Source organism: Etheostoma spectabile, chromosome 20 (assembly GCF_008692095.1).
Source record: "Etheostoma spectabile isolate EspeVRDwgs_2016 chromosome 20, UIUC_Espe_1.0, whole genome shotgun sequence".
Lineage (NCBI taxonomy): Eukaryota > Metazoa > Chordata > Actinopteri > Perciformes > Percidae > Etheostoma > Etheostoma spectabile.
The window spans coordinates 10522296-10537680 of record NC_045752.1 but is presented as its reverse complement, the minus strand read 5'-3'; the positions used below and the strand labels follow the sequence as shown (position 1 = coordinate 10537680).

Below are 15385 nucleotides of genomic sequence, written 5' to 3'. Positions count from 1 at the left end.
ACACACACACACACACACACACACACACTTCTCAGGGAAGGACAGTGTGTTGTGCCCCCAGTGGAGGATGAAGAAGCACTCAGCCCGGGTGGCTCCTCTCAGCTCGTACAGCACTCAGGTCCTGACCTGCCCCATCTCTGAAGGTAAACTGAAAGAACCAGAGAGGCCCAGGACACCATTTATACTAAACTATGTATATTCTATGTGTAGTGTTAACATGAACAGAGTTATTGGCAGCATTAGCGTAGATAGGCTGCTTAAAACTATGAAGTATACATTATTTATTTATTTTACAGCTTTTACAGTTGACAACACATTTCCCATAAGGCATCACATTCGCTGAAGTATCATATAGGCCTAGAGTTTGTGGGAATTCATATGTTGTGTTTTAAGTAGATCATGTGATATTAGAAAGTAAAATCTATGAGAAATCCGCAAAGCGCAGCCATTGAATTGAACTATTGAACTATTTTTTCCACCTGGACTTTTTGCCCTCTGGATGTTTTTTAAAAAACACACACTTCCGTATCATTTCAGTTTCCTGCTGGCAGAGTTGAGAAGCTAAATGGGTTGACAGGAAGCGCAGTTGTAGCAGCAGCATGTATTTGGCTGACCAGCACTAATGTAAAATAAAACAGGCCCAAGTCAGCTGCTTTCACATCTCTTCACCTGTCCTACCTTCATATAACTGAGGATTTCTACGCCCCACTCTTCAGCATCCTTATCCTTAAAAGTCTTGAACTTCACCTAAATCCCTCCACCTTTTACTTTTGCAACAAAGATTACAGAGTGATACTGCTAATCTCCTTTTTCATTACTATCATCAATACCATGGCACATCTGTAGACCTAATTTAGATACAGGCTTATTGCTGTTTGACCTCTATTAAGTCTGCCTAACGCTGCAGACATGACTGTGAGCTTCATATTGGATTTGGCAGGGGCCCTTCCATCAATGTCACTGGCATGCAGTGTCAGTGGCAGGGGGGTAAAACACAAAATGGATTGAAATGTGAGGTTCGAGCAGCGTAGTGTGTCACACAGAGTGGATAAGCTCAGTTAATGGGTACCAGTTGTGTGTGATTCTATGCAGCGCTGTGATTTCTGTACTGCATAATGTTCACGCAGAGCCATAGTAAACTCGTCAACCATTCCATGTATTAATATAAATACTATTAGAAATAGCCTTAAAAGTATAAACTATGTGTATTCTTCTTTGACAAAGGTGGAAAGAAGCTTGTCCCAAATTTGGTCACATACTTTAAGCAGGTACTATGTTTTGATGTGTTGTGAAGAGTCTATATTTTAATATTTAGGCAATTATTATATGGTTGTCAGGCATTATTGTTTCCTTTGCAACTTAACAGTAATTCTAGTCAGCAATATCTCTGTCTGTAGAATACAATTTTGTCAAGAGAGCTGCCTTTTGAGGCATGGGAAAAGTAGAGGTATCATATTACTGCATCTTGGCACCAGATCAGCCTGTAGTGGCTTCTACCTGAGGACAGAAGAGCCCATATCCAACATTAAAAGCTTTAGGTTTTTGACTGCACTATAAAACATGAACCAATTTTGCTTGGTGGTCAAGGAAAAGCAGATATAAAGGAAAAAAGAATAAAGGAGTTACTGCTTCTCTCTTGCAAAAACATCAGATCTCAGTTTTCCAGCTAGCAACCACTAGGCTCATTAGATTGATTAAGAATCCTTGGTGTGACAGAAAGTAATTAGACCAAATCCCTAGATGATCCTGTAGAAAACAAACTGTATCGATGTTGAACATTATGCTTTCACCACATTCTATCTGAGGTTTCTGAGGTGATGATCAGTGTGTAATGAACTGAACTTAACCAAACTTGCTCAGTTGCCAGTGGGAGCTGTTAGTTTTACACTTTTTGGATGCTAAAGGTTTATAATGTGACATAGTTTTAAGGTTGTTTGAACTCTTGCTTGAAACATGGTACTTTGAATGAATGTGCTTTGAAAAAAACATAATGAGCTTTAAGAATACACATTTACCTTCTAAACACCTTAAATGGCTTTATTTAAATAACCTTTTGAGAGAGGTATAATTTTCCAATATTTCACAAAAAAACTAATATTAGAGAAAAGCCCAAACTATGAATAAAGATTTGTGTAACGAAAGTTTGTATTTTCCTCTCTCCTCCCACATTCATCTTCTGGCAACCCCTCAGATGGATAGATGGATGGATGGATGGATAATGGATGTATAGATAGATAGATATATAGATACAACTTTATTGTCCACCTGGTAGAAATTTGTCTGGCTTATCTCGTTACTTCTGGACAACAGGTGGCCTGACCCTTCGGTTGGAAACCACTGGATATATGAAGTAGTAAAAACAAGCTCCAACATGACTGGTTACAACAGTTAAATGCTAATTATGTATAACAGCCTAATAATGTCAAATAAGATCAGTCACCGGGGCCAATTCTGTGTAGAACAAGTACCTTATTAGGATGTTGGATGCAGGATTTTTACTTGAAATTGGGCATTTTTACATTGGTGTGTAGGTTACTTATCTTAAGTAAAGGATCTGGCTACTTCTTCCACCATTGCACTAATGTGACTCTAATCTGTGACTTTATATTCACCATTCTTACTCGGGGATAACAGTTACAGCCATGACTTAGCTTTAATACTCTTACTGCGTGCCAGCGATGATCTCATGCATCCATTTAGCTTGTAAAGTAATTTTAGTAAGAATATAGAGTTCTTTTCTGAACAAAAGAAGTGGCTCTGGAAAACAGTCAACTTAGTTTCAGGGTGGAGAGAAACTTCAGATGATACAAAGTGGCATGTCATTACTCTAAATGCATTCTACAGACAAACAAAACTGCTACCACTATTTTGTCATTAGCTACTAGATCAAAGAGTTTGTGCTCCACACATTGGGTTTCTTTTGAATGAAAGGAATACTTATTTACATGTTGGTACAATCCACTTTCATTAGACCTGTCAGTGACACTCTTTATACTCCGAATGCTTGATCGCCTGCTGAGGACTCATTGCAAACAAAAGACTATCAGATACAGTAATGACACCCTTGAGATGCCCTGCTAGAGGGGAGATACTATGGTACAAGTTCCAGTGCTTGCAGGGCTCTAGTGTCTGTAACCATGGTGGAAACGCAGAGCTTCAAATGCTGAGTTAGCAAAGAGAGCACAGGCAGCAAACATCCAGCACATGTCATCTTTTATTCCTGCCCTGGTGTAAATTGATCACACTGTGCTCTTAAAGAACGGATCTTAGCTCTCTCTGGAAATGCTCACACACACACACACACACACACACACACACACACACACACACACACACACACACGTCACTTCACATATTATACAGCACAGTTAATATCCAGACGTCCCACAGTATATTAAGGCACTGGGCCAGATCAACAACAACTGTGGCATAAGATTAGAGATAAATCCCCTCTATCTATCTATCTATCTATCTATCTATCTATCTATCTATCTATCTATCTATCTATCTATCTAATTTTGTAGTAATTAATCTGGGGATACCATAGCGCTTTCTGAGTTACTCTATACAATTCTCGTTTTCATGTTCCAATGTATCGATAACATTTTCATAGCAGGAATGTACCAACAGTCCAAAAACTGGCTGCCAAGGTTGACATGACTTTCTTGTGGAATGTCAGGGGGTTAGGTTTACTCTTGCTATCTTGGCATCAGGTTTCTGTGCACACCTGACTGCAATAGGTGTGCAGTATATGTGCTGCATCATTAGGCGACAAAGCTATTTATGACATGCACAACCACAATGCTAGCCAAACACATTTTTAACAAAGCCTTGTCTTCTGCATCAGCACCTTTACAGCAGAAAAATGCAAACTGTTGGAGGGACCACTAAGGGCAATTGATCAATAAATGCAAAGTGCTGGATACCAGCCAGGGAGACACCAGCTACATCCTGTATGCACAGCAGTCCCACTAGGGCTTTGAGCTAAATACTAATGTCGGCATGCTAACATGATCACAAACACAGTGCTAACATGCCGATGTTACAGAAAGCATGTTTAATTTTTACCATGCTCACCATCTTAGTTTAGCATGTCAGCTTAACTTGTTAGAATTAGCAAATTAAAACAAAATACAAAGTTTAGTTCCAATTCAGCCTGATATAATTAGTTTTGCAGGTATGTGGTACAAATTGAAATTTGGAGCTGATGATGGCACTAGATTTAAAATTAGGGATTTTCAAAGTTATTAGAATTCATGAAACATAGTGACAGATATTTCACTGAAAATCACAAATGTAAACCTCATGGCAGCACGACAAGAAAAATTTGATGATTCCCAAATGCATTGGGCTTTATCCTTTCAACGCCATGGATATCTGTTCCAAATGTCAAGGCAATCCATCAAATGGTTGTCAAGAAGTTTAAGAAAAAATGTCAACCTAATGGTCAGGAGGATCATCAATACAAGTTATAATTGGCCTTCGAACAGTAGGTAGAGCCCACATGCAGAGATGCTACAATGCAGTTAATGTTATTGTCTTTTCTCCTATTGTCTCGCATCAGGAGGGGATGGTTCAGAGTCTCAGGCAGACACACCAGGCAGTGAGACCAGCGAAGAGAGCCGCTCCTATCAGGCATGTACCAACACAGCTCTGAAGGTGCTGGGCGGTCTGCTGCTGGTGCTGGGTGTCTCCTCCTCCTGGGTGGGTACCACTCAGGTGGTTAAACTGACCTTCCAGTCCTTCTCCTGTCCCTTCTTCATCTCGTGGTTCAGCAGCAACTGGAACATCCTCTTTTTCCCCATCTACTACTCGGGACTCGTGGTTACCACACGGGAGAAGCAGACTCCCATACAGAAATTCAGGTAAACGGCCAAAAAATAATGAATCATAGTTCAGAAAACATTTATTTGAGAATAGCAAAATCTGCTTATCTAAATTTTGCAATACCTGTTTGCCATTGTTACTGTTTACTGATACGCTGACAAACAAAAGATTAACAGATGTGTCAGTGAAGTTTGTCGTCAAAATGAACAGGAATAGTCATCTAGTTGCGTTCATGTTTAACAAACTAAAGTAAAAATCCCAATGTAGTACACAAGACTATATGTTTTACAGCATGCCAATTACCAGTATAAAAGCTCAATTCTTGGCCTCCTAGAGGCCTTCCTGCTCTTTGCACTAACCTGGAACACATGTTAAACCACCCTCCTGTCCATGAAGAACTAAGCAACCAACATTTCCATCCTAAAAGCTTGGTCTTCTTTATTGCAAGGCAAACAAACAAAAACGCTTTTCCAAGAGAGAAAAAATGTGTTGACATCACTTCCTTTAACCTTCTGTGGTTTGTTCTCTCAAACAGGGAGTGCAGCAAGCTCTTTGGGGAGGATGGAATGACTCTCAAGCTTTTCGTAAAGAGAACAGCACCCTTCTCAATCCTGTGGACACTGACCAACTACCTGTACCTCATGGCTTTGAAGAAACTCACCGCGACGGATGTCTCTGCCCTCTACTGCTGCCACAAAGCTTTTGTTTTTCTCTTGTCCTGGATTGTTCTCAAGGACCGTTTCATGGGTGTTCGGGTCTGTATGAAAACATCAACAATGATAATAACACTTTCAAGTGTTTCTGTCTCCTTAAGGGGATAATGACACTGATTGCTCTGAATCTCTACCTACAGATAGTGGCCGCCATCATGGCCATCACAGGTATTGTCATGATGGCTTATGCTGACGGTTTCCATGGCGATTCCTTTGTGGGTGTGGCATTGGCTGTGGGCTCGGCCTCCACATCAGCTCTCTACAAGGTTAGACCACATTACAGTTTGAACCACTTGTGTGATTGCCTTTTCACTGACTTTATATACTTGTATAGTCACTCAATGGTGTAAATTAATTGTCTACTCACCATCCAGGTACTGTTCAAGATGTTCCTGGGCAGTGCCAGCCTTGGCGAAGTTGCCCACTTCCTTTCAACCATGGGCTTCTTCAACCTCATCTTCATCTCTTGTGTGCCCCTCATCCTCTACTTCACCAAGGTAGAGCACTGGGGCTCACTGTCCTCACTGCCATGGGGGTACCTGTGTGGAATGGCAGGATTGTGGCTGGGTGAGAGTGCATATATATTTTTGTAGAACGAAGAGTGAAGATCATGGTTTGACCCTTGAATGCTTTGTGAATTAATGTTAGGGTTGCAGTTAACAGTTATTTTCATTGTTAATTAATTTGCCAATTATTTTCTCTATTGCAGGTGGCTTGTGGAGTTGTCTTGTAAACAGACGTTTACTGTTTTTCACTAAAATGAATTGAATCCTTGAGGAACAAATGTGTTGAATGCATTCTTCCTCATAATCTATCAGGTTAGGGGACCCATGACTAAAAACATTGCTCCATATTACTACTAAAAAAAAACTCCACAAGGTACCTTTAATCAATACCCTGTGATTAGTTCTATAAAATGTCAGAAAATGAGATAAACTCTTGGCAATTTCCCAGAGCCCTGATTGACATTTTTAAATGGATTTTCAGTTTATTATCTTAGAAAACAAACAAAAATAAGCAAATCTTCACATTTGGGAAGCTGGAACTAGTGTTCTGTGTTTTTGCGGAAAAAAATGTATTGAATTATTAATCGATTATCAAAATTGCTAAATAATTTTCTGCTGATTGACTTATTGATAAATCAACCAATCGTTTCAGTTCTAATTAATTTGTACTCCAATGTTTTCAACCTATTGATGTCTTTCCAGTGTTCAACATCTTGGTCCATGTTGGTGTTGTGCTGACGTACCCCATTCTCATCTCCATAGGGACACTGCTCAGTGTGCCAGGCAATGCAGGTAGGGTTTCTTTATGTGGCTCAAGTATTAACTAGCTTTCTGAATATTATGGTGGAAATTAATACAGTACGATCGTGAAAATGAGAGTAAATGGCCACACATACTGTGGTTTTGTGATGAGATGTCAGTACTTCGGGCCACTGTAGCAAACAGATTACACAGCAAGTCTGCCTCTCTTGTCCTGGAAACCCAATCATCAATGTGCCTCGACAGAACCTGCAACTATCCTCTCGCTGAGGGAGGATCAGGTTGCTAAGGCGACACTAAAGGCCTGCAGACGAGTTATTTTCTTTAACTACGATGGACTGTATGAAGGTCAGGGGGCTACAGAAACTTGTCCAAGGGCTCCAGACCGCAAAGACACAGAGGATAAAGTGGATGGCTTGTGCTGATTATAAGCCGCTTTTGCTACACTTATCCCCATACAGCCGCAGTGTCCTGTGGTTTATCTTACTTTATGTAATTAATCTCAATTTGTTTTTGCTTCTCCCCCACCTTCCTTTCCTGTCCTGCTCTTCGGCTCCCTCTCTTGTTCCTGTCTTTCACCTGCTGTAGCTGTAGATGTTTTGAAACATGAGGTGATCTTCAGTGTGGTGCGCCTGGCAGCCACTTGCATCATCTGCCTGGGCTTCTTGCTCCTGCTGCTGCCAGAGGAGTGGGACTCAGTCACGTTGCGTTTTCTGGCCAACATTGCAGACAAGAAGTCAGAGGAACACGGCGAGGAACTCACAGAGTCCAGTGTCCACACTCGAAGTCGCAGTCGAGCAAATGGCGCTGTCTCCATTCCCTTGGCATGACATGGCTGAGCACTGCTAGAAGCTTCTGCTAACCAGTCTTAAAGACCTGTCTGCTCATGTTCCTCCCTGACTTTGTGGCTGGAGGTTCGGTCCACAAAGACTCTCGCCTGTCAGGAAGACAGGAAGTATTGTCTTGAACTTCCATCTGGAGAAGGATTGTTGCATCTTTGTCTCCATCACTGCAGGAGGGAATGAAAAACATTCATGATTTTTGTTAATTGAAAGGGTGGAAAGTGTAATTTACTTTCTTGAAATACTTGCCACGCTCAGTCATGTTCTTCGCACGCACCCAAACCAAGCGTTGACTGGCCTCCCCTGACCTGCTCTGCGGACTGTATTCTGTGAATATAAATATTGGCAGGGCCAATTTGGTTCAATCTTATATGTATTTACGATATTTGTTTAGAGCTGTATCAATAAGAGTATTATTTTAAGTCTATTGAATAGTATTAAATACAAGAATGGCAATTATACTTTGTGAAATGTACAGGCACTTTTGGTTTTATAATTAAATACTTAAAACTCTTATTTATAGCAGTATTTTGCTTGTTTAACTAATGACCACATGAATGTGGCTAATTCCTGAGTTTCTAATAATATATTAAAACAGCTTTCATTTTCTCAGTAAAGTGCTGTCTAAATCAGCACTGACAAGGATGCATACAACGCTTGCAGAGCTTCAAAAACACCCCTGAATAAATTACCATTATAAGTTTGTATTGTTGTTTACTTTTATAAAAAATACTATTATAATAATTACAATCATGAATACTGTTTTTATCTGTGCTGTTGGGGTGGACATGGACTCCTGGCTCTCCCACTTCAACATGAAAAATGCAAAATGACCTGGTCTAAGACACAGATTTTGATGTTAAAGTAAGTTTAAGGCTGCGATAATCAACTTTGGGCCCATGGACCACTTTTTTAATTCACAATGAATATAAATTGATTCACACTGGGAATTGTTTTTGTACTTTAAATGTAAATAAGGTACCAAGATGCATTAAAACGCATACAAATAAAGCTTATTTATTAAAAAAAGTGCCAGAGCGGAGCATCCCTAAGCCCCAAATGTCCCAAAATCCATCTGCCTCTGAGTACCCACCTGACCTCAGTCATATTCTTAAATTAAAAGAAAGATGAGTTATGAGCTTTTAAATCTTTTTTCATTGTATCTGTTTGTTTATTGACTGTCATTTTGCAATTTTTTGTAACCATTTTTCAAAATTTAAACTGTGAAACAGCCCTATAAGACTGTAAAACAGACAAACATTGTTTCAGCCATGTACTTTGTATCATGACCAGATATTTTTAGCAGAACTTAGTAGCGTTGTTTATACAGTAATCTGTTAAGTACATTGCATTGATTTAGCAGCGATGACTTTGCAGAATTCTCCCACTCTATAATATATTATGCAATGCTTTTCTGTGCTGCACTTAGCTGACACACACACACACACACACTGCAAACAGAAGAAGATTAAGAAGGATTGTCTATACTATCATTTATCCTCTTTTACATATCCACACAATCTGTAGTAATAATGCATACCTATCTGCCTGGCAATGGCAAATGTCCATGGGACATGTTGAGCCTGTATAACACTGTAATATGCACTTGTCAAAATTACTTTTTAAGCGTCACATAACATGGTTGCAAAAATGTAGTGCAAATAGTGCGGTTGAGATGACAAGGGTGTCAGGAGAATTATTTTGTGTCTTTCTACATCACTCTTCGTAACACACGCTCCCAAGAGTCTAACACCACCGTTATGATTGCTGGAGTGCAGTCAGTGAGTTGAGATCTCTAATGAAGCATTTGCTGAGGTGACACTTTCAGCTAAACAACTGCAATGACAATTGAGCTAGAAGAAGCAGAGGAATGTGTTATGTTCAAATCTTAATTCCACGATACAGTAGTTCTGCTGAATTCTGATAAGAGATGGTAATCAGAAAGGGACCTTGTGTGGTGGATGTAGAAAACAGCTTTAGCGGCAATAACAGATTTTGGTACGTTCTTATTGAATAGTGGTAGACAGGATATGATCAAAATGTGAAAAGGGAGAAAATACAAAAATTAGATAAGATCAAATAAGGTATTATCATATTACAGGTTGAATGCCAATCTGCATCATAAGCTAAAAAAGGGCCAGCAATCAGCATTTTATAAAGTAACATGAGACTACTATTAGTGCTTCAAAGAGGCCAAAACAGTGTCCAAACTGCAATGAAAGAAGATAAATAATTTAACGATAAGACTGTCAGCATGCTAAAATGTCAAAAAATACTGAAAATGACTGTTGAAATCTTTGAGGTAAATGCTCACATCAGAATGCTAACTTGTTCACAATGCTAACACACTGACGTTTAGTTTAATTTTAACAATATAGTAGTTTAGTGTGTTTGCATGCTACCACTACATTCAATCTACAGGCTTATAGGAATGTCGTTAGTTTTGCAGGCATTGGTTCATAAACCAAAGTATTTAACAGATATTTTCAAGAAGAAAATACAGTGGATTACCAAAGTCAGTAGGACATCCTGCAGGGACCATGAATGTCTGCACTAAATTTCACCGCAATCCATCTAAAAGTTGTTAAGACATTACCTTATCAACCAAAGTTATGGGCTGACCGACCAATAGATTGACAATGCCGTCCCTAGAGCCATGCCGTTTTGAATGGCTAATAACCAAAATAATGTAATATAGAAAGGGGAACCGTTTTGATAACAATCACCACATAATCTAGGCTACCAAAAACATACAAACAATACCAATAAAGAAGAACATAGGTCTCATTTTTAAGGTAACCAACAGAGATCTGCAGTAAAGTATGCAAGGGGCCGATAAAACTACCTGAAAAGCAGCGCGATAGGACCAACCTTTGTAACAGTGTTTGTCAACCCTCTGTGGTTTTCTGAGTACTCATGAAGTCACATTTTTCATTCTGTTAACAATTTCCCCAAGAACCTGACTCTCTACTCATCCCTCTGTGCTTTCGAATATGGAAAGGGTGCAGCAGGGAAATAACAGGTTCTTTCAAGCATTAACTTATGAGTTACAAAGTAACCTGTAGGGAGAGTTGCCATAGAAACCTAGCTCATTATGAAGTCAAGTATGAAGGCAGAGATGAAGTACACACCTACTCCTGTAACCACTACCAAAAGTGTTTACTGCATTTTTACTTTGTACTCTGACACCAGACAGAGAGGCTTTGCGACAAACATTAAGTTCGCCAGCAGGGGAGGTGTGAGGGCCACCACGTTTGTTTGGAAGCAGCTGGAAGAAATGGGACAAGTTGGAGAGTTTTTAATAGAAGAGGCCAAAAATCCACAGGGAATTGATACCTACATGGAAAGTCAATATAACCAGTGGACCTTCAGTAACACTAAACTTGAAGAAAGATATACTAACTTTGAACTTTTTTCATACCTTACTATTAATATAGAAGAATTAAGTGTTTGAGCTTGCCAGCATTAGAACGGAATGAGACAATGGGCTCCACAAGCTCCAGACCCGGGCTGAGCAAAGTAGCTCCAAGTAATAGACTGCGAGAAGAGGGGGCAAAGCATGAACCACAATGGACCCTCCCTGCTCTACCAGTCACTGTGGAGCTGCCATCAGGATCTCTGGGACCGAGGAAGACAATCTTACCTCCACTGAGACACAAAATAACTCTTTCCTCATTCTCAGGTTAGTAAGTCTCCTGGCAATAATGTATTATTCCCATCAGGCTTTTGTTATTTTTACAGACCCCTCTGTGTTGTGATACGGATTCTGTACATAACAGTGTTTGTCTGTAAGAACCATGCTTTTCAGAAAACCTCCCACCAAAGCAAAGTAACAATTCAAGCATCATTCACTCCCATCCACCGCAACAACCCCAGGTTAGCACAGCAAAATCAGCTGCCTAATATAGTTGTACTAACTTTAACAGGTTATCCTTGTTGCCTAATTCTTATGAGATGTTTCTCATCTGTTCAATCCTATGCTGTGACATCATTTTGCATTATTGTTCCTTACTGGTTCTGATTTTTACCAAGACATGCCATCATTATCTCTCCTCAGGCATTGCAACCACTGGCCCGTCAAATTGGCCACACAAGCACTGCCAGTCAAATTGTCATGGTAATAAACATATCACTGTTGACTGTCCCAGTGTCACTGTGGCTGCCCCATGCCATCTCAAAACCCAATAAGGAATTTGATGTTTGTTGTAGGGCAGGAACTGCAGAGATGGGGGTGTCCACCTGTTTTCTGCAATTGGTCAGACAGGACACTCCAGCACCGGCAGAAGGATTCAGGTAAAGCATCTTTACAAAGGACGGAAAAAGTGAAGTGTATCTATCAATAATTCAGATCATGCATTTCTATGTTACGGCAAAATTAAAATGTGTAACAGTGCTCACAAGAGATGGGGGAAAGAAAAAGGGAGAAAAGAGAGAGGGAGACAGCTGTGAGTGTGGGCATTTCTAGTCCCAGTGGATCTGATTAAAGTAGAGTGGAAAGTAGGGCGTTCTACAGTCATAACTGGTCCTCAATAGGCTCTATTTTCAGGGTACAGTGTACAGGGAACAGAAAAGCCCCCACTATTAGATACAAGGTTGAAAACGCAAAGAAAAGTGTTGACAGTCCCATGATTCTTTCTATAGAATGGTTCTCCCGTATGTCTGTCCATAGGAAATATCTTTACTAAACCACAAATTCCAAAAATCCCATAAAGCATGCACTGGCTTAGTCTTTATAACAATGTCTATATTTTCCTCTGAAATGTAGTGAAGTTGCTATATAAAGAAGCATTAAATATTAAGATAGGTGCCTCGAATTGTATTTTAGTACAGCGTTAGAGTGTACTAGATGTTCTTAGTTACTTTCCACCACTGGTTTCGTACTGTGTGGCCTTGTGGTCTTTCTAGGGAGGATTCCTAGAGGCCCAGACAGCTCTTACACAACAGGCTCATCGTTATCGGCGAGCTCGCTTCCAACAAGCCAGAGAGCACAGAAGACGTAAAGTTGTCTACTCAGTTAATGGTAAGACTGCAAAATGTTATTTAAACAAGTAAGCTTAATACAAAAAAAATCTGAATGAGGTCTACTGGTTCCAATGTCATTTCATCTGGGCCTTTAGTTGGAGAAACAAATACAGAAGGCAACCAGAGGCTGAAACTTGTGAGAAGGTCCACATAGAGGGACATCTTCCTGGATGAGACCACAAGAGAAAGTCTAGACCCTAGCAGCCTTCTAGACTCAAAATCTCTGCCTCACCTCTGTAAAGCAAGACAGAGTAACCAGCCAGACAAACTGCTTCTGTGCAGCAAAGAAGATGAGATCCAGACAGATCAAACTCAAGGTCCCACAAACGCAGTAGAAAGAACTCAACAAACTGGACACAAAGGACTGTCTTTAGACCAAAACCTAGCCTGGACAACTGAAATAGTGAGAATAGAAGACAGGGGTAAAAGACAGAGGGATAGCTGGATATTGCCTGAGTCAGCCAGAAGCTGTCAGAAAGCGAGGATAACAGGTGCCGGAGGGATCTGGGACAATAAGCTGGACTAAGAACACTTGCAATATAAACAAAACACTTGATGTCCTGGGGATACTTTCATACATGCCTGAGATTATGTTGCCCTCTATAGGTAAAAGCAGTGGGAACACTTGCTGCCCAAGCAGTGAGTCTGAAGCTCATTTAGCATTCCTACAATTTTGATAGATAACATTCAAAAACACACTTTATATTTAGTTCAAAAAGTTGGGATTAGAATCAGATGGCATTGAAGCTTCTGCTCTATTATCAGGACTTTGTAATAGAAATTAGCACAAAAGAACCCCTCAGTATGAATATATTTCATTATTATTAGATATGTGGCTCTTGAACAATAATTAGACTGAAAACAGAAAACTGCTAATTTCACCATCATTCTACAAGTTTAGAGAGCGGGTTTAGAGAGGCTAAAAGGAACCGGACCCCAACCAAACGCCTGGGGCCACAGAGGCTGACAAAAGCCTGGTCCTCAGCCACAGTGCGTTAGATGAAGATTGCTGGGATCACATCACAAAGCAAGGGGCTGGACGGGAATTAAACAGGCAAAAATGATCTGGCAGTGGTTGAGTCAAACTATTTCAATAGATGAAATGAGCAATATACTGTATTAAAGAAACCAAAGGTCTAACAAACATTAACTTTATTGTTCTCTACCACTGGGTGTCATGATTGGGCTGAGGGACAAAGTGAAGTAAACTCCCAAAGTTATGTGGATAACAGCTGCAGTGTTGATAAGAGTTCAATTAATGTTTTGGTATATACAATAATTTTGAGTATGTAACCTTGAGTTTGCAACCTCGTAATATATTAACATAATGTATGACAATCCACACAGCTGCTTTACTTTCACAAATTTATTTTGGCCTGTGTTATTATGATGATTATTGTAGTATTAATCAACAATCATGAAATAAATAAATGATTACCAATTCTGAAAAACACTTTAGAATTAAAGACCCAAAGGTATAAGCTGAAGGCATCGGAGCAGAGCTACACATTAAAATGAGTCCATCTACTTAGCAAGCCATTCAATCAACCAACAAAGTCTGCCAGTGAGAGGCCACTGACTGCAGACTTGAGGAGCCAGTCTGACCACATATTGGGATACTGAGGAGATTTAGAGTGCCCCAACTCTTCAAAAAACTTCTCCTTTTCCAGTTCGCTAGCCACACACACTGGGCTTTAAAGCCAAATCATCATGGAGGGGGAGAGCTGAGAGGTCTCGGTGTCTGCCACTCCGTACTGCTACATAAAAAAGGTGAAGGATGCCGTGTGAGCAATTGGTTCCAATTGACAGAGGATTTGTCATGGTCAGCCTTCTGAGTGGAAATCCACGTGAGAATGTAACATTTGGACCAGCAAGGGGCACAAGAGGCCAACAGCAGACAATGAGGACACTCAGAGGAGTCTGGCTGCTGTAGAATAGTGGGGCACCATCTCCTCTGATTTAACCCTCCATCAGCTGGTTATTCATTCACCTTAATACACTGAGGTGGCGCTTTCATAGTTAAAATATAATAGATAGTATGAAACCCATGATAGTTCAGGTAAAATAACAGTTAACCGTGAGAAACATTTGGAACCACATGCCCCTCTTTAAATAATTTCTTCATCAAGTATTGATTATAAAGGAATGTCTGCACTGACACTTGTGTTGCAACAATCCAAAAAATACACTTAAAGTTCTACATTAATTAAGTTAAGGCACCTATGCAACCTCAAGAGGAGACCCAACCATTCCCATCCTTGTGACTTTTTCACCAATTAGGCAGGTCCTGTTTGCTGAATGCGAGCACCTGCTTTAAATCCTCAGAGGGCCAGAGGGTCAACGCTCAATCCCAGTCTGGCTGGAAGGGTTGAGTGTTTGAACTAGCCACTAGTTGACAGGGCGGAGATGGGGTCAAAGGGGTGGGGGAATCACTGGTGGAGGGGGCAAGGATTCCTGCCAGCTCTAAAAGAGGAGCCTTTAGTAGCCAAGACACTGGCCAGAGCAGCCTGGCCTTTCACAGCCCAGCCACCCCTCTCCTCCAGGCCCACAACAGCTGATGACAAGGCCCCAGCTGCTAATTATCCGGCTGATGGAGAGTCACTGAAGTGGGACTGTCAGAGCAAGGGGTGGCCCTTGTGTCAGCAATGGGATACATTTGAGGAAGGGTGAAGGTTGGGGGATAAAAGAAGTTGGATGATGGGGGCAGGTATTAAAA

General features: G+C 40.5%; 1 protein-coding gene and 2 long non-coding RNA genes across 4 annotated transcripts in view; 2 read left to right on the top strand and 1 right to left on the bottom strand.

Annotated features, from left to right (window-relative positions):
• Window positions 1-8394, top strand: part of slc35f4 (solute carrier family 35 member F4) — a 17860-nt gene extending 9466 nt beyond the window's left edge. The window contains exons 1-7 of one of the 2 annotated variants that reach the window (XM_032499998.1): window positions 1-143; window positions 4565-4865; window positions 5363-5582; window positions 5681-5806; window positions 5915-6107; window positions 6749-6838; window positions 7394-8394. The exon at window positions 1-143 is cut by the window's left edge and continues 437 nt beyond it. In XM_032499998.1, the coding sequence (XP_032355889.1) occupies window positions 68-143; window positions 4565-4865; window positions 5363-5582; window positions 5681-5806; window positions 5915-6107; window positions 6749-6838; window positions 7394-7635 (1248 nt within the window). In that variant the 5' untranslated portion in view covers window positions 1-67 and the 3' untranslated portion in view covers window positions 7636-8394. The remainder of the gene's footprint in view (window positions 144-4564; window positions 4866-5362; window positions 5583-5680; window positions 5807-5914; window positions 6108-6748; window positions 6839-7393) is intronic. The other variant, XM_032499997.1, reaches the window with a different exon arrangement.
• LOC116669902 (uncharacterized) overlaps window positions 1-15379 on the bottom strand; it is an 18503-nt gene extending 3124 nt beyond the window's left edge. The window contains exons 1-2 of the long non-coding RNA XR_004326907.1: window positions 14843-15379; window positions 13815-13819 (exon numbers count right to left, since the gene is read on the bottom strand). This is a non-coding gene — a long non-coding RNA (uncharacterized LOC116669902). The remainder of the gene's footprint in view (window positions 1-13814; window positions 13820-14842) is intronic.
• Window positions 11098-13349, top strand: LOC116669903 (uncharacterized). Its single transcript, XR_004326908.1, has 4 exons — window positions 11098-11329; window positions 11857-11940; window positions 12553-12667; window positions 12765-13349. It is a non-coding gene; the product is annotated as an uncharacterized LOC116669903 (long non-coding RNA).
• Window positions 15380-15385: the final 6 nt, after the last annotated feature.